Source organism: Anopheles ziemanni, chromosome 2 (genome assembly GCF_943734765.1).
Source record: "Anopheles ziemanni chromosome 2, idAnoZiCoDA_A2_x.2, whole genome shotgun sequence".
NCBI classification, from domain to species: domain Eukaryota; kingdom Metazoa; phylum Arthropoda; class Insecta; order Diptera; family Culicidae; genus Anopheles; species Anopheles ziemanni.
This window is the reverse complement of record NC_080705.1, coordinates 89,306,339-89,325,382: the sequence shown is the minus strand read 5'-3', so window position 1 is coordinate 89,325,382 and position 19,044 is coordinate 89,306,339. Positions and strand designations below refer to the sequence as shown.

Sequence of the window (19,044 nt, the reverse complement as noted above, 5' to 3'; positions counted from 1 at the left end):
GTGTGTGTAATGTAATTTTGTATTTTTCTTTTCTTTCCTTCCAAATGTTCTCTCTCTTTCTCTTTCTCTCTTTTTTCGTGTGAAACTCGAATGCACATAGTTTAAGAACGCAAATTAGCTCCATTTTCCAGTACCGGCCGGTTGTTTTTTTTGTCATAGTATAAAAATAGTGACGAGCGAAAGAGTAGCGCGCGGCGCCCTCGTACAGTTTTGCTGTCCTCTTCTCTGCATGCAATCGTGCCCGCCCGGCGACCTGGCATCTCCACCCGGTGCTCGGATGGTCCTTCCCGGCGGTGCTTTTTCGTAGCTAGCGACGCCGGTATCCGTGTCGTGCGTCGGTGTGTGTTACTGTTGAGCGGTGTGTGCGTGTGAGAGCGAAGGGAAGGGCGGGAAGGGACGGGCGTGGAAGAAGTCGGTACCGCCATGTGATTGATCATGGTCGGCCTGTGTTCAGTGGTGTAGAGGGGGTGCGGAGCGCGCGTTCAGAGAGAGACTGTGTCCGTCCAGAGTCGGGTGCGGTGGGGAGGAAGGAAAGAAAGCGGGGTTGGCGCCGACCGGATGACACACGGTGCTGCGGGGTATCGGGAAAATGATCAAACGTCAACCGCTGGCTCCACCCCCCGTCATCGATCGTCGTCACCGTCGTGATCAAGCGGGCGTAGAAAGGGCGGAGGCCGCCGCCGCCACAAACCACCATCCGCATCACCATCCCCGGGACGGATGATGAACCGTACCGAGAAGGACACGACGCGCCCAGCAGCAAGCAGCAGCAACAGCAGCCCCTCCAGCTATCAGTTCCTAGACCTAACCGATGCCGGTGAGAATGACGCGTCCACCCTGATGGGAATCCTTTATCCACCTCACGGTCCTCCTCCCATCTCCGCCGGTCGCCCTGTCGGAGCTGATGATGCTGGTTTTGGGTCCGCGTCCGCATCGTCGGCCACCACCGAACGGCGTGCTGCAGCAGCTGGAGCCGAGGAGCAACCATGTTTGAACGGGCTAAACCCCAACGCCCAAGCGTTCGATCCCCTGCTGGTGCTGGTCATGGACGAATCTTCGGGCAAGGCTCGGTCCAGGCTGGTCGAGGAACCGCTTCACCTGAGCGGAGGTGGAGACCCTTCGGTTCCACTCGTGGCGGTCCGTAAACCACCAAGAATACCGGCGGCGATACCCAACCGTCCGCTGATACTGCTCGATCAGCCTCCTCCACCGATCGCTGCTGGCCCTGTGCTGCCGCAGCACTTGCCCCTGGTGCCGACTTTCGTTTCGCAACAGCAGCAGCAGCAGCAACCATCTCTGCCGCCTCCGCCACAGCAGATGCATCAGCATGCTTCCTTCGGCCACCGTTCAGCCTCGATCGCCTCAGCACCAACAGCATCAGCACCACCGCTGCCGACACTCGGTAAGCGTTGTTGCTACTACCCAAGACAAACCGGATTCGCATCACTTCCTCTTTCTGTTGTTCTTTCTGTTTTTCGTATCCTTAATATGTTGCAGTAACTTCTTTCGATGCCGTTGGCGAATCGGGTTCACGTTTTGAAGAAAGTCTAATAAATTTTCCTCCCCCAGCACGCCCTCTCAGTTTTGTTTGTGTTTTTTTCTCAATATACTATCCACCTTGTTGTTGTTGGTATTTTGCTTATTTTATCTGCTTGCATAGATTATCCTTCCTTCGTTGATTTGCTTATCTCAAACTAAATAAGGTTTCTCTGTTCAACTAATGAACGTATAACGTCTGTTGATGGTCTTTAAATGAAACAAATTCATAAGATCCGAATAGTATCGTGATTGATTGAACGGAGATATCCTTTAACAGAATGCATCTTTTATTACTCGCTTTGCTTATTATAATTCTTCTTATTTATTTTATTGGCAATCTCTTTGAACTTTGAACTTTGAAGTTTTAAGAAAATTACTTAATTGCAGTGTGGCACGTGAATTTTCACACATTTTTTATATTGTACTAGCTTCTGTTTAATGATGCTTTTCAAATAGACTGTTTTATCATTTGTTTACTAGTGGGAGTTGGTGAACAGCTCCCTAAATTTTTTCTGTCTTTTGTTGTTGCGGGGATCAGTTAGTTCTAACAACTAACTAAGTTGGGGTATATCAATTAATTCATCTCCCATTTAAACATACTTCTTTCGGGACCTCAGCAAAATCGGAACATGTTACTTGAATTTTATTTATTTTTGGTTCTGTGATTTGAGTTGTGTTTTTGGGGATTGTATGTAAACAAATAGCAAAATGTTAGAATATAGAAAGCAAAATTAAACTTTTGAGAAAGACGAAAAAAGAATGAAAAGAGAGAGAAAGAGAAATGGGATTATCCTTTTAGTGATTTCTGTTTGTAATCCTTTTAAAAGAAGTTATTGTTAATGGCACTTCCCTTTATCCGTACGCTACCTTCGATTGCTTGCTGATCAAGTTGATTATTTTCTTATGTTAATGTTTCAAAATTTGAATACCATTGTAATTGATTCGTGTTTCTTTTTTTTCTGCGTCTTTCCTTTCCGGCCTCTGGAATTCTAGTGAGCGAAGACACACGTAGTTCATTTGTCGTCGACACGGAGCAGGTGATAGGAAGTGGCGAACAGTGGCACGGTGGTCCGGTGCAAACGGCGACGGAGGCCTTGGGCGGAGAAGTCGCTTCCACACAGCCTTCCGTCGTGACAGCTACGACCATGCCTCCGCACACCAGCAACCCGCACCAGCAGCAGCAGCAGCAGCAGCAGCAACAGCAGCAACAACAACAGCAGCAGCAGCAGCCGCAGCAGCAGCTAGGACAAGCAGCTAACCAAACGCAAGGAGGACACCAGCAGCAACAGCAGGGTCAACCACAAACTCAGCAGCAACATAATGTCGCTGCTCGCGGTGGCTCTGGAGGAGGTGCGGGGGATGGCCCTGGTGGTCGTAACTCCGACCGGGATAGCAATGGGAATCAGCTGCAGCCGCAATCGTTGCCACCGGTGTCCAACCACCAGCAGCAAGTGATGCCCCACGTATACACACCGCTCCCGGCATCGGCTTACATGCAACCGGGGCCGCACGGCATGTACCCGGTGCAGATGCTTCCCCAGACCGTGCCAAACAATGTGTACGTGAGCAATCTGACGGCGAACGTGAACGTGCACGGGTACATGAGTCACGCGATTTCACCGTACCTGACGGCGGCCACTCCAACCGGCGCGTACATGGCGGCCGACGTAGCCGGTGGCCAGGACCTGCAGCTGGTGCAGCCCTCCCCGGTACCGATGTCGACCCGGGGCACGATGCGCCGCGGGGGACGGAACAGCCGCGGAGGAAACAATTCCCGTTCGCGCGGAGGTTACGTGTCGCATTACATTCAAAATCAGCATCAACATCAGCACCACCACCATCAGCAGCATCAGCAAGCGCATCAACAGCAGCACGGTATGCTATCGCTTCAGCAACATCAGCAGCATCAGCACCAACAACAGCAACAGCAGCAACAACAAGCTCAACAGCAACAGGCAGCACAGCAGGGAGGAGGCGGTGGTGGTCAACAACAGACACCGACTTCGACTAGTGGCGGAGCTCAACAACAGCAACAGCAGCAACAACAACAGCAGCAACAGCAACAGCAGCATCCCCCGCCGCAACATACACCGGAACTGATGCATATGGAGCCACCGATGCCTGGCCAGTACGGTGGATTTGGAGGGCCGTACTATATGCTGTCACCACACCCGGCCGCCCAGCATGCCACCGGTGCGCCGCTGTTCATGACGGCACCGCACATGCCGATGTACAACTACACGGCCCTGCACGGCTACCCCAGCATGATGGTGTCTTACATCCCGCCCGAGTACTCGATGTACGACGACAAGGGTGACGACCAGTCGGGTGGTGGCCAGCCGGGCCACGACGAAGGCGTGCTGCACGCGGGAGTCGCGCCGGGCCAGATGTGGCCTCCGGGTCAGCTGTCGCTCGAATGCAATCCCGAGATGGGCGAATATCTGCAGGCCGGAATGTACGAACCACAGCAAGCGATGCCGCCTCCGATGGCCCACCATCATGTGCTCGATCCGAACGTGCCCGGTTTCACGATGCAGATGGCCGCTGCACCCGTACCGATGCAGGACGAGTACGAAAGCCTGCAGCAGGGAGGACCTCCGCAGCAGGATGACTACAACGGAAACATCCATCCAGTTAGCTCCAACTCATCGATGCATTCGCCGGTCGGAGTTGTTACTTCCGTTGCCCAACAGCAGCAGCAGCACCCTCAGCACAACATGGGCTACATGGTGCAAGCACAGCAAGATCTTGGCGGACAACCCATGCTGAATGCTGTGCAGATGGAATCAGAGGTGCTCGTTGAATCGGATCAGCAGCAGCAGCAGCAACAGCAACTCCAGCATCAGCATCAGCAACAGCATCAGCAGCAAATGATGGAGCAACATCAACAAACCCTGCCGACAATGGACGCTTCTGGGGGAGTGAATAATAATTTCGTCGAGCAGCAGCAGCAATATATGCAGTCCCATCCATCGCCTCATTTCGCCGGATCGGTCGCACCGCCACAGCATGCCGCTCTGCAGCAACAAGAGCAGCAGGAGCAGGAGCACCTGCAACATCCACACGCTGTGCACCAACACCATCAGCAACAGGCGCCAGCTTCTGCAGTGATCAATTGTAAGTACTACGATCGGGTATAACATTCAAATGAAAGATTGAGGATCATTTTTGGAATGTTTTATAAGAGTCTATTTACTTTGCTGAATTCGCTTTACCTTGGAGTTAACATTCTTCAACATATGGGAATTTTGTTTTAACGACTCGGATACGTCCAAGAAATTTTTAAAATTTTAATTTTTAATCTTGTAGGAGTTCAGTGACCTTCGTTTCTATCGAAAGTACCTTCTAATTGATTTTTTCTTACTGTTTCTTTCAGTACCGGAATCACATGCAGTGGCGTTCCAGCATCCGGTCCAGCACAGCTTGGTTGATGCTGATGGCAATGATGGCAACAATAACAATCGCAAGCACGAAGAAACCTCACCGAAGCTTGCCGAATCGTCGGTCTTTATCTCCAACTCGACACCACTGCCGCTGTCCACTGTAAATATGAGCAACAATGCGCCTCCTTCCTCCCACCAATCGGCACCCCAGAATCAACAGCAGCAGCAGCAACAGATGCCAGGGGCTGTTTCCAATGCTAGTGGAAAAGGCTTGACGCAACACGTAACAAATGCGGCCAACAAAATGCCACAGCAGCACCAGCAGCAGCAGCAGCATTTGAATGTGCCAAATCAGACATCCCAGCAGCAGGGAACGGCATATCAGCAGCAGCCGACGGCCCAGCCTGCGCAATCCGCACACATTGTTGGCTATGCGGCGTCGGTAGCGGCGCAAGATCCTACGAAGGCGATGGAAAAACTAACTCTAAAGGAGGATCGTCGTGCTGCTGCGGGTGGAAGTGTCGCTGCCCCGCCGGCCGGTGGAGAAGGAGGTGGTAATGCTCACCGCAGTGTCGGCAGCATGGTACAACAAACAACGCCACCTGTTGCAGCTGGCGGAAGTGCCTGGGTGACGAACAGTGGAGGAGTCGGACCGAAGAAGAGCACCGCGTCTGTGTCGGTTTCGGCCATACCAAACAAAGAGTTCCCTGGCTCGGCTGGTGGAGGGCATCAACAGCATAAAACTGCCTCACCGGTTCCATTTACGGCCTTAGGTGCTACGGCCACTCCGCCGACCTCCAAGCAAACGACCACCGCAACCGGTCAGAAAAACTTCCCCGATAACCACCACCAGCAGCGTCAGCACACGACCGTGTCTGGTGCGGCCGGGCAAACCGTGTCGTCCCCAGCCGGTGGACAGCAGAACACCTCCAGCACGGCGGTGCCACCGCAAATGGAGTCGAAAAAAGTGGAAGCGATTCCCCAGCGTACCGTTTCTACGACGGCCTCATCTGCGACGTCCACCACTGCTAGCAATAGTGCCGCCCCAGATACTGGCAGCACCGCCGGCAAGAGTACCCATCCCAACCACAACAATGATTCGGTCATTGTACCAACCGCCCCGGTACCTTCGGCGAACCCTGCTACGTCTAACATGGTAAAGTCAGCGGACAACAAACCAACGGTTGTCATTAACCACCCACTAAACATACCGCCACCCGATCATCTACTAAACATTCCACCACCCATCATTGTGCCCCCGCCACAGATACCTTCCGGTGGACCGCCACCGCCGCAGCCGAACAAAACGTGGGCCAGTCTGTTCAATTCCTCGTCCTCCTCATCCTCGTCATCGGCGGCCTCTGTGACGTCGTCCTCGTCCTCGGTGGCGGCAAATACCGCTGCTTCAACCACAGGATTATCCGCGGGAGCAGCGAGCCACCATCACCCATATTCCGGACCGGCACAACAGCATCAGCAGCAAACAGCAGGGCCTGGTGGAGTGAACTTTGCACCACCCGTCACCCGTGCGGCATCGGCAGGAGGGCCTGCCGGACCCCTGGGGCCGATTGTGGGCCAAAGTGCGGCCAATACTCCAACAGCAACATCATCACTGGCCGGAAGCGGTAGCAGCCCTGCCACCGATGGCGGAGCTGCTGGAGGCAGTGGTTCTAAGAAACCCGTGGCCAAGGTGCAACCGTACGAAAGAGGCAACCTTTCGGCGGCCACCGGCGGTGGTCCTATGTCATACTCGTCGGCTGCTGCGTCCACTCCGGGTGGTGCCCATCCTAACTCAAGTGCCTCAACCAGCGTAACCGCTTCGTCGGGAAAGGGTGGAAAGGGTGGAGGTTCGTCTGGGCAGGCTTCCAAAAATACGAACTCCGTAAGCTCGTCGAAAGAGATTGGAGGTGGAGCAGCGGGAGGTGATCAGAAGGACGAGTACTCGTTGAAATTTGGTGGTAAGTGTCGTGTAAAGCACGATGGTCTAGTTGGTTAGCAGAAGGATCGTTTCACACACTTCGTTTGTTGGTGGTTGAGAGAGTGTGTGTTCGATTCTACCTGCAGCCCATCATCAAAACAATAATTTAATCTTAGAAATTGTGTCCTTTGTTTAATTATCTCACAACTTTTCCACAATATATAAACCCCATTTGAAGTCAGCAAACTACTTTCTCTTGCCATAGAGTAATATTGCGTTAAACAGATGGGAGAGAATTTTCTCGTGGTCGCGTTTTCTGGGTGCCCACGCCGGTTTATCGTTCTGATAAGCTTGTGGTTCACCTGTTGATGCTGATCCTACCCCGTTTCTCAGAGAGTTCGTCTTTCCCTCATTATCCATGGGAATGACATTAGTGTTGAAACAAACAGTTTTTTTTTAAATTTCTTCTTTTCATTTTATTTTAGGTTGTATTTTATTTTTTAAGTTCAATGCATTGTTTAATTTTTCAGATCTTTTCTTACGTCAGAAATCCGAAGTAACAATAATTGGTTTGACCTTTTTTTTACTTTCATGTCACTCATTGCTCTAGATTTTCTTAGCGCATACCGCATCGAGAACAACAACGTCATTCTTACGCCCCGTGGGTTGATCAACCGGTCGAATTACTGCTACATTAACACCATTCTGCAGGCGCTCATGGCCTGTCCGCCGTTCTACCACCTTATGCGCACAATACGCACGCTGCATGCGGCTAAAAATACAAAGCATCCGAAACCATTCATCGATGCAATGTGAGTAATGTGGTAATGTTTTAATATATTCAACCTACAATAAAGTTTTTTTCCCTCCGCGAAGGTGTTCGTTGGTAGGCGAATTTTCGCAGTTACCCCTGCGCCCAAAGGCACAGCGAGAAAAGCCCAAAAAGGATGATACGCCTGAAATTCAGGTCGATACACCGTTCGAGCCGGTTGGCATACACAAGATTCTCAACGGGGTGCGCTCGGATATCTTCCAGGTCGAGGGTCGGCAAGAGGACGCGGAAGAGTTTCTTGGCTGCGTGTTGAACCGTCTCAACGATGAAATGATTGAGGTATGGAATGGAACGTCACTATAACAATCGAAGAAATTAGTGTAAACTCAAACATTTTATGTTTTCATACGTTTTTTGCAGTTCATGAAGTTGAACAAACCCGATCAAGCTGGAGTGAACGGAGAAGAACCAACGAATGGCGAGATTCACGGTGAAGACGATGATGATTGGATGGTGAGTAGTTTTTTATAGGGTTGCTAGTTGGACTCAGATGCCCTTGCTTGGTGGTCGTGTGGGATAAGGCATGGTTCTTCGGCATGAAGATCGCAGGTTCGAATCCCGATGCAAGAAATTTTTCAAGTTCTATTTCCTTCTGTTGAAGTGCGCGTACTTCCTATTTACGCACGCAATACCACACCCCGCCTTCTTTGAACCGACAGAGACTCGATTATTTCAATATCATTAATCTGTAGCTTTACGGCGGGGAAATTATCTCATCGCGCTTGTGTAGAATTGCCAATGGTGTCAATGCCTGGCCATTCAAGGAATTTGCGGTGGACATACTTTTTCTTTTGCTTCTAGCGTTTGTTTCCTTAAATGTACCATACACCACAGGGAAAGCATATCATTTTTTTTTCTTTGTTTTAGGTCATCTGTGGCAATCGCAATAAGGGCACGGTAACACGCACAACCGATTTCGGTCGTTCTCCGATTAGTGACATCTTCGGAGGCAAGCTTCGTTCTCGCGTGCAACGCGATGGTGTCCCACCGACGTACAACATTCAACCGTTTTTCACCCTTCCACTGGACATAGAGGTGGGTAACGTTTCCTTAGACAGCGGTGAAGCAATGTGTTCTAAAAATAGAACACACACACGCTGTGAGGGTAGGGGTAGCGCCGGTAGGAAAAACGGTCCATGAGCGCCGGGGTGCTTACCACCTCGACGGCGTGGGTTCGAATCCCAACCGAGACCGGATCGGGGGATAATGTGGAATTGGTCACGCTTACCTTTTTCGTTAGATAGAATTGAACGAAATTGGTTTTGGTATTTTGTTCTTAGTTACTTTCTCTTCCTTTGCTTTCTTTATTTGAATGTTTAAACATAACCGCCTACTTATAACTAAACGTCCTTCCAATTTTAGAAAGCTGCCTCCGTAAAGGAAGCGTTGGAACAGTTGGTTGGCCGTGACGAGTTGGAGGGTGTCACCTGTACGAAGACGAAACAAGAAGTGGCCGCTTGGCAACAGGTAACACTGGAGCAGCTCCCAGTGGTGCTAATACTGCATCTTAAGTGTTTCGACTACAAGATGGATGGATGTACAAAAATCCTCAAGGCAGTGGACTTCCCGATCGAATTGAAGATCGATTCTAGTGAGTACCATCGTGACACAGAAGGTGCATTGTTATGGTGTGTGTCATGTGTCCTGATTTTTTTCCCCTTTCCTTTCCATTTCCAGAACTAATGTCCTCGAAGGGCAAAAGCTATTCGGCGAAGCAAAAGCAGTACAGACTGTTCGCCGTGGTGTACCACGATGGCAAGGAGGCATCGAAGGGTCATTATATTACCGATGTGTATCATGCCGGGTACGGAAGCTGGATACGGTACGATGATAGTACGGTGAAGCCGGTGTCGGAGTTTAATGTTCTGCGCCCGCGGACACCGCGCGTACCGTACCTGCTGTACTACCGCCGAATGGATACGCATCACCTTGATACGACCGGTGACACTGGTGGTCGCCGTGGTGGACCCAGCGGAGGGGACGGTGGTTCCGGTGGTGGCCGTGGTGGTGGATCGTCCCACTCGAGTGGAGGCTCCGAGAGGCACAACTCGCACCATCATCATGCTAACGATCACGGTAGAGGAGGAGGAAGTGGTGGATACGGGGGAGCAAATAGCTACGGAAGTGGCGGCGGTAATCATTATGCCAACAGTGGTAGTGGATACGGACACAGCAACAGTGGCCACTACGGCTCAAAGTGAGTTGTGAACGTTTCTCACGAGCAAAGGTGGCAAGTGGAGCGTTATAATCCGACACCAAAGCGCACGGGGGGCGGCAGACAAGTGAAGGGTGATTGAGGAGACTGGTAAGCTGCTGCCTTCTTCTTACCCTTTGCTCTCCCGCACTTTTGATTAGGTGCTCGGTGCTGATAAAATACAGAAACGAAAAAGAGAAAAAACACTAAACATAAGACGGCCGCAGTTGAAGAAAAGAATTAACACACGGATTAAGTGAACGAACGATCGAATTGCTAAACACTTTTTCTTAACCTATGGGGACACATTAAAGTGTGCAAAAGAAAATTGTAACGACGATATGCTAATAAGCTAGTCGTTAAAAAAAGAAGAAAAATTAGTGAAAAACCAACACACACACACACACTATTATTGCTGCAATTGTTGTGTGTTCGTGTATGCTGTGCTGCGTTATAAGGTGCGTGTGTGCAGTGAACGAATTACTATGATCAATCAGCTACAACTTGGGAAGCTATACGAGTTCATCAGTGCGATTTGCTGCTCCGTTGGCGTGCGAACGTGTTCTCTTCTTCCCGCGGCGAATCATCTGCAAAGGATACCTCGTAATTCGTGCAACGTTCCGCTCGGAGCCAGAAAACGCAAGGTTTTAGAAGAAAACGGTGAATGCGAAACGTAGAATTAACAATCCAATCGAATTATACCAGGGAATTAACGTAACGGTAAACGGTGAGCTTGTTTTTGTTTTCACATATTCATTATTGTTTGTTTGTTTGCAGACACACTTTTGTTACTAATCGACAATTACCTCTTCCCTCTGAACGTCGTGTTCTTCTAGAAGCAAAGGGCATAGGAGTAATCAATACTATTATATCATCATCATAATTATTATTATTATTAATATTATTATTATTATTGTCACCCTAGAGCTGTTGTAATATGTAGTGTTAGTTCAAAGCTAGTAGTGGGCTTTCAAGGTAACAAGAACTCAAACGAACAACCAACAATACCATCTTCCTATCTCAGTTTACACTAACCACAACACACTTGCAAACAAATATCACATTTTACGAAATGTGCGCGAAGGAAGCTCTTTTATCTGAAGTGAACTTCGTATACAATGAGAGTAAGGTAATGAGAGTTGGGTTCTATTCACCCAGAAAGTGCACCAATGTTTGTGTAGGAAGTGGAGAGATTTTTTCAAATAATTATGGGTGCAATTTGAGGGATCCTCTTCGTCGTAAGGAGGAGCAGGAGGAGAGTAGCTGTAGTTCAAAAATACCGCCAAATAATAACTGCACGTGCGGGAGGAAGCGGATTGGTTTGATGCAAAAAAGGGGAATGAACCCCGGATCTGGTCGATTCGAACCACTTCCTCCCGTCGCACAAGCAATCCACAGATCAGGTACAGAGTGGGGTTGAACTCGTTATTCCTTAAAAAAGAAGAAAAAAAAAAAATAACACTGTATGTAAGACAGACAGGCACAGATAGAATTTACAATTGTAGTAACATGTATGATTCTTTGTTACTTTAAAAATAATTGCGTATCCTTGTATTTGTCCTGTTAGCAACACACAAAATACTATGACATGTATAAGTAAATCATCTCTCGCTCTATCTAATACGAACCATTCTTCTGAATTAACTTCTCAATATTTCCCAGTGATCGTTAACCCACACACTGTGCATGTACATAGAGCAAGCTATAAAAAGAAATCAAAATAAAATTGCGGTCCGAAGATGTAGAGCGCAAGAACTGTTTAATATAATGTACGTATATCCTAGTACTTGCGGTTAAAACCTTGTAGTTAGCCATAGTTATATGATGTAAATAATAGAAGTAAATCAGAAGAAAAGGGGGGAAAAATTAGCGCTCTGAAATGCGTACAGATTTGAAGTAGAGAAAATTTAAAGCAAGATTAGGGGATTAAAGCCACCTTATCTATTATTATTCTTTTATACAAACATTAATTATTGCGTTCATTCACATTCGTAACATTTGCATAAAAATTAATGCTTCATTTGTCGGTCAGGTTGAAGGAATTGTTCGAGTTTTTACACAGATGTGTATGGTTTTTTTTGTTAAATTGCCCACATAGTCTACACAAAGTTTAGAGAAGTTACTAGATATTTTGGATTGCATCACTCAAAATAAAAACGGAACATGCAGTACTTCAATTATCCACAGAGCACCAGGAAGAAAGTTTACCAATTGAAACAAAATTCGAAACTACCAAGGAAGAACGTGTTGAAAAAATTAATTCCCCCTTTTTGTTTAGTGATTGCGTCCGTGATTACTGACGGCTTCGAAGCCGAAATATGGTCTGGTTTTACCTCTGGTATTAACTAGAATTTTTGTTTCTGAAAAACTCTCAGATGAAATCAGCGTGAAAGGTAAAGAAGTTCAATGAAACTAGCAGAAGCGTATAGGTAGCTCGGGCTGTGTATAAAGTTAATGGTTTATTTAATTGGAAAGACAATTTGTTAACAAAGGTGTTCGGGATTCTAACGTAACCCAAAAAAAAGGCAATACCTTACCAATGAAGCATGATATAATTATGTACGACGCTGTACATTACCCTACGATATGCTCGCAAAAAAAAAAAAAAAAAAAAAATCGAGAGGTACAACCTTAAAGCTGGAGCAAACTTACACCATCGACTTTTGGTGAACTTGGCTGCATTCACGGGGTTGGTTTATTCTTAGGCTAGTCATTACACTCCTTCAGTTCCAGTTGGCAAGTTTTCCGTTGGTAGGTTGCATTAACCCCTAACCGTTGCTCTAGGCGTTATCATTCATTTGCAAAACAATCGAGATAAATATTGAATAAGCAACATTTTGTACGATTCGCTTACCCTCAAGTTGGTTTCTGTTCAGCTGGTAAAATTCCTCTTCCCCAAACAAACACAATATCTCGACAGGAAACGTATTATCGAAGGGCACTTAAAAGGGCCCCATACGAATAAATGAGCGAAGTAAAGTAGTATAGAGGAAACGCTTAGGGTAAACGAAACAGCGGTGTAAGATGCATGAACAAGAGCATGTTTGGCATGGATTAATTTGTTGTTCCTTTGTATAGCGGTGCGACTCTCAAAATAAAACCTTTAAACAAGGTTAAGCGACAGAATATGCCTATGATAGTTGCGTAGGTGAACGATGGATAGAATCAGTAGTATGCATATTGGCCGAGCTCATGCAGAAGAAGAACGAGGAACATCTAAAAGCAACACATTTACACATAAACAACGCATAGAGGGCACAGATGTGATGCAGGGTATAAATACAGTATACTAGCCAAATAATATATGAGCAGATTGCTGAACGAAATAGTTAGAAAGTGGCCGGTTTGGGTAATGGCTCACGTTTTTGGAAAAGTAAGACCAATAAACCAACACGGTCATTTTAGTTTGTGCTCGCACATGCAGTTGAGGAAAAAAAAACTCGGGAGAGCGTGCGCAGGAAGGATGGGGTATATTTTTGTTTGTTTGTTTTTATTATCCCCTCTTTTTGCTCCACTGTTAGTTGATGGCGCTAGCAGAATCATAGAATTTATGCGAATATGAAACTAATGAACTTTGATAGAGACCCTCCCGGTTTGCGTGTACGCGTGGTAATATATATTAAAATATATTAGATAAGTGCACTTATTAATCGTTATAAGTAATGTCTTGCGTGATGATCGTATCTGATGTGGGTGTGAGTAGTTGCGGTGACGATACATGTATGGGAAGAATAATGCGTGTGTATCGGTATAAGAAAAAATTAAAACAAAGTTAAAACAACAAAAAAAATGAATAAGAAAAGATCACCATAGGAGAACAGTTTCCAACAAACCTAAAACAAATGCTTATGAGGAAATCACGTTAAATGGATGTATGTTCAGGGCGACTGTAAAGAATGAATGTTGAGCGAATGATTGTGTGGGGGAGCAAGCAAGCAGGGAACCATCAAATCGTGCAAGACTCAGTCATAGAAAACCTCTTCACAGCAGGACACACCGAATCGGATTCGCAAAATTCGGATGCTGTGCGACAGCATTCGTCTGTAATCATTTGGGTTAGGGGGGGAGAGTATATAGGAATTAGTGTAGTGGTGTTTCACAGTCAACCGATGGGTTGTTAATCAATCTTCGCTCACCCCGCTTCGTATATCCATCTTTCCATTTGAAAGTCTATATTGTTTTGTTTTGCTTTCGCGTTTTGAGTTGTTTCGCCTTACTGTTTTTGGGGATGGATGGTGGTGTGGTGTAAAGGGTTCGAAAAAATACCGTGGGGGAAACGTATTACGTTTGGGTGGGGGTGGGCCGTGCTATTGTGACACACGATGGACAACTAGGAGTAACATTAGACATATAGTAGGGTTTCAAATTTACCGTGCATACCGTGGATGCTACACGGCTCTTGGAAGCGCTTGTCAGACATTGAGGATTCCTTCTTTTTTTTTAACCTAGGATACATCAATTTACAACCACACAGAACCATCCTCTTTAGTCATTGTTTTGTGTGAAATGGTTGCTGGTTTTTGCTTTTTGTCTTTTCCCTCAGTCACACTCGCGCTTAAGATTCGGTTTATAAAGCGATATCTTTCACATTAACTTCTTTATCATTTTATTCGCATAGCGACAGTAAGTGAACGGCAAACTGTAGGAAAATGAAACATTGCAAAGGAGTAAGGAATCGTTTTCTCTGCCAATGAAAAACACAGAATACAGAAGGAAATTTAAACAATCGTGCGCGCATTATGTTGGAATATATATAATATATTATAGACCGAAGGACGAGTGGTTTCGTTGCAACTAATAATTTCATTACATTTATTACTATTCTAACAATTATTTATGCTGACATCTTTTTTCTTTGCCTAATTTCGTTTGTTAGTGTATGAAATGTACGTAAAACCGAAGAAGAATAAAACATTAAACCCCTTTGGTGTGGTGATCTAGCCGTGACGGGACACCAATATCAGACAAAGAGATGTTTAATAAACAGACAAACAAAGAAAACAATCGTCACAATTACGTTCGGTGACTTGAACATTGTGTAGGATATTTAATATGAGCATTAAAACTCCTGGCCATTGCCCGCAGGCAGATAAACAGCTAACTATGCACATCTTATTCGTCAATGCCCTTGAATCGACCATATAAGGGAACTGGCCAAGATGAAAAAAAAGAAACAAAATAAGCGGAACGCAAAATGTGTGATAACAAATGGCGGTAGGGTGCAGGTATAACAGGTGACCAGCATTACAAAGCTGCTCTATGCTGCTGTGCTCTTTTATAATTATTATTTTTCCTCGTCCCTTTGAGTCCATCGTTTGGTGCGACTATTTGCGTTGAACAGCTAACTGAAACGCGGGATTAGGAGAAACGATCATAAACCGAACGGCGTTGACGATGTGAGAAAGCGATCGTCAAAACGGTGGTTGGCCGAACCATCGAATATACATACGGAACCAATGGGAGGAGGGGGCGAAGTTATGTTACGCACCGAAATCAAACGGACTGAGCATAAGTATAAAACAAGCAGAATATAAAACATGTTGGAGAGGAATGTATATGGTGAATCTCCATATTAAAATAACCATAGAAGGGAAAAGAAGAAAAAATAGAAGAAATAAAACAAAACCTTATTGCGTATTTATGCTACAAAAGAGAAAATCTAAACAAAATTTAGAAGGAAAATTTAAACAAATTACGGTGGCAACCGGGATTCCGATAAATCATCACGGGACTAAGTAAACCCATTCAACAGCAAAGCAAGCAAACAAACAAACAAACAAACAACTACTGCTACTGTACATTAAGCATACTTAGGTGAAGCTATAAAAAAACAACATTTACAATGCATTGCAGATACATATAGTGACAAAACGAATGGATAAACATGGAATGTAGTAAAAACAAAAAAATAGCAATGCAAGATGAAAACCAATATATTATTAAATTATATATACACGCCGCCACATTATACAAAATTAAACCAAAAGAATAAACCTATGGCTTCAGAACTAAACAAATTAATAATAAAATGCAACACGACTAGTGTCGTCATCGAAGCCTGGATGCTGACATGTCAAAACGTACGTTCCACAAACAATAGCACGCCTAGGAAACGACTAATAAAGGAAAAAAACAAGCAAAAAGGAAATTTGCGTAAAGCTAACAAGCGAAACCAAATGACAACCCTTCCCTTCCTCACAAATCATGCAGTCTCGCGGACGTCAGAATGGATTACAACAATAAAGCAGCTTGGTTTTTACGAAGAATGTACGTTGTTTGAACGTATTAGAACAGAAACACGAGACTATAGTAACAAATGTGGTATTTGTGAAAACATGTATTGTGCGTCCATTTTTAAGTGAAACATCCTTAAGCGCCAGTAAAAATGTTTCCAAGGCTTCTCTCACCACCCACGTTAATAAAAGGCCGTGCATCGGGGTCGAAGTGCAAGCATACAATAGAGAGGTGGGACTTGGGAAGAGGTGAGGACATGCAAAACAAAAAAAGAGAGAGAATACTGTTGCGTTCCTTTTGCAAGGGAGAACCGGAGAGAGAGAGAGAAAGAGAAAACAGAAAAAATAAAATCCTTCATTTCCCGAAGTGTTTAGCGTGTAATGTAGTAATGTAGTGGCGAACGAACGTGCGGCCACAGCGCGAGTTGTCAGGGTGGCGGAAATGGAAAGCACGGAGGAGGGAACAGCGGCAGAAGTGAAGAGAGAGAGCGAGAGAGCAAGAAAGGGAGAGAAAGTATGGAGATAGCTAAGGTAGGGTGGGTGGCAAACTGAAATGTAGGATTCTGCAGATAAAGGTACAGAATTCGGGACTGCAGAGAAAACACTGTAATGGAGGCAGTAAAAAAAAGCAGAAACTATTGATATAAAAATAGTATGTTATAAAACAGAATGCGTTTTTATTCCATTTGATTGAGTATATTGAGAAACTGTGAGAAAGTAAGCAATAACATCCGTACAGTGTTCGGAAAACTATGTTTTTGTCTGACTTATGCGTTCCAAGCAAAAGGATGGTAAATTCTGGTGAAACTGTAACATATCTTATTTATTTCGGCGTAAAACAATTTTGTATTTTCAAAGATGTATAGACTGCTTTTTTGCCCTTTTTGTTCGTGGATAGTCACATTCCTCTCGTACTGGGTAAGGGGTCCAGTCTCGGGTTGGGATTCGAACCCACGTGGGCCGATTTTGTAACCCGCGTTACCGTACGGCTGTCTCGGACCCCTTAAGGGTGCTTTTATATAATATTCAACACTACTTCAAATTTGATAGCAAATATTATGTGTAGTTGATATTTAGTCATGCCTCAACAAAAAAAAACCTACTATAGTATGGGCATATAGCTGTTGGGCTGGAAATGCACATCGTAAAGAAGGAAATTCCTCGAGTGTTGGCACACCGTTCATCCATTCCGGTTTCCCCGTAGTTTCCTGCGTCACCACAGACCCGGTGAAGCCAAGACTAGGGCTTCCAACGGAGCAGAGGCCGTATCTATGGTTTTATGGGCGCCAAATGGAAGCATCATCGAAACGTGTTCCTTTTTTTGTTTTCTTCCCTAAAAAGGCCGCCTTACGCCTTCGTTGGTGTAGGTGGTTGATGGTTCGGATTTCCGTTCACCAGCGCCCTTTTCTGGTAGGAATTTTCGTTCAGCGTGCGCTCGCCTGCAGTTTCTTCTGCACACCAACGATGTGGAGATGGTAAGATTTGAGCCGTGCCGGTGCCGGAGGCGATATTTACGACCGGCTAGACCGCGCCGGGCCTCCTATCTTCTCCCTTACGCGGGCTGGCTCTCGGCCTAATAATCGTAAAGCTATAAAGTTTAATCCAAATGGATGCCCGGTTTTTACGTCCTCACTAAGAGAAATGGCGAACGGTACATTCCTGGTCCGGGGGCTGGCACTTCTGATTTGACTCGAACCCTGATCCCCAGTTCCTTTGATGCGGAGAGGGGGGTGTCTTACCAACAACAGGTCGCATTCCAGGTTTCTGCTGGACAGGGCAGGGAGAGATGATGATTGTTGCGGTCGATGAGTGATTTATTGGGTTTCACCTTCCTCGACCTTTCCCTTGTCCCGAGCCTGACCCTATTAACACGTTGCGTGTCCATGGATCCGACGCCTGGTCGTGGTCACCTTTATATTGGTAATAAAAAGTTCGTCCGCCGATAAAATGTCGTTCGTGAAAATGTCGTTAATTATTTAGTGCAAAGTGGAACACCTTGTGCAGAAGCAACAAGTTTGTGGGAATATTTAAATTATTGGAAAACTAGGGAGGCATGTTTGGACCAGGCGTATTCCGAATTATATAACATTTTTGGAACAGTATTGCCAACCTTTGTTGTTAAAAGAGGCCTATGTTTGAATATTGAACAGTATATAGTGGGTTCTACATTTATTGAAATGCTTCCCAGTTGGAAGCCAAGATTGAACTTCCTTGCAACCTGGCGTTTTCCTATTACTGATGCACAGCTTGCTTGATTTATAATATTTTACTTAGCCTACTTGTTGCGATATTGTTATGTACACTACAAATACAATAAGAGGGATAACGTATGAACTTAATTATCCATCTGAAAGGTAAAAATGTTAAGATAAATATTTGTCGCCATCTTATGTGAAATCCAAACTTAATAAGCTGTGATTTAGCAGAAATGTGACTAGCTTTATGGTAAAAACATTTTTCCCTGGTACAAATTACCATCAGGTTCGATCCATCCGGTGATCCTACAAAGTTCACCGAAATAATCAAAACCCTCCTCTATTATTAAACTAACGCAATGTTTTGGCATGCTCTTTGCATGGTTAAATAGATCCAGCAGACGACAATGGCGTCGCGGAATACAAGTTTGCTGCGTAACACTTCGGAGGACTTCCGTCTCCGAGATCTCCTCGGCTCTTCCGGAGAAACGATCAAAAAAGGCCCTCAAAATATGTTGCGCGAGTAGGTCCGGATGTGAGGAAGCCCCTGTGCGCTACCCCCTCGGCTTCAGGGGGAAAACCCTGTATTTCGTTCCGTATTCGCAAACGGTTTGTGCTTTTCTACGCCAAACTTTCCACACTTAATGCTTCCACCAGCGCACGCCCTCCATCAGAAGTTTTGCCTAGCAGAAGTTTACCTTTCCCGGACGGTACGGCTGTCGATGTGGTAGTAGAAATAGCAAAACTACT

General features: G+C 45.8%; 1 protein-coding gene across 1 annotated transcript; it reads left to right on the top strand.

Annotated features, from left to right (window-relative positions):
- Positions 1 to 723: 723 nt before the first annotated feature.
- Positions 724 to 10,775, top strand: LOC131294696 (trithorax group protein osa). Its single transcript, XM_058322740.1, has 11 exons — positions 724 to 1,402; positions 2,533 to 4,331; positions 4,548 to 4,656; positions 4,916 to 6,078; positions 6,190 to 6,880; positions 7,451 to 7,652; positions 7,717 to 7,951; positions 8,033 to 8,125; positions 8,540 to 8,707; positions 9,035 to 9,263; positions 9,350 to 10,775. The coding sequence occupies exons 1-11, from the start codon at positions 724 to 726 to the stop codon at positions 9,871 to 9,873; spliced, it is 5,892 nt and encodes a 1,963-aa protein (XP_058178723.1). The 3' UTR covers positions 9,874 to 10,775.
- Positions 10,776 to 19,044: the final 8,269 nt, after the last annotated feature.

Coding starts and splice junctions, on each gene's coding strand:
- LOC131294696 (XM_058322740.1), top strand. CDS start 724: ATGAACCGTACCGAGAAGGACACGACGCGCCCAGCAGCAAGCAGCAGC. Junction 4,332..4,547: donor CTGTGCAGATGGAATCAGAG/GTGCTCGTTGAA, acceptor GCACCGCCACAG/CATGCCGCTCTGCAGCAACA. Junction 6,881..7,450: donor GTACTCGTTGAAATTTGGTG/GTAAGTGTCGTG, acceptor TCATTGCTCTAG/ATTTTCTTAGCGCATACCGC.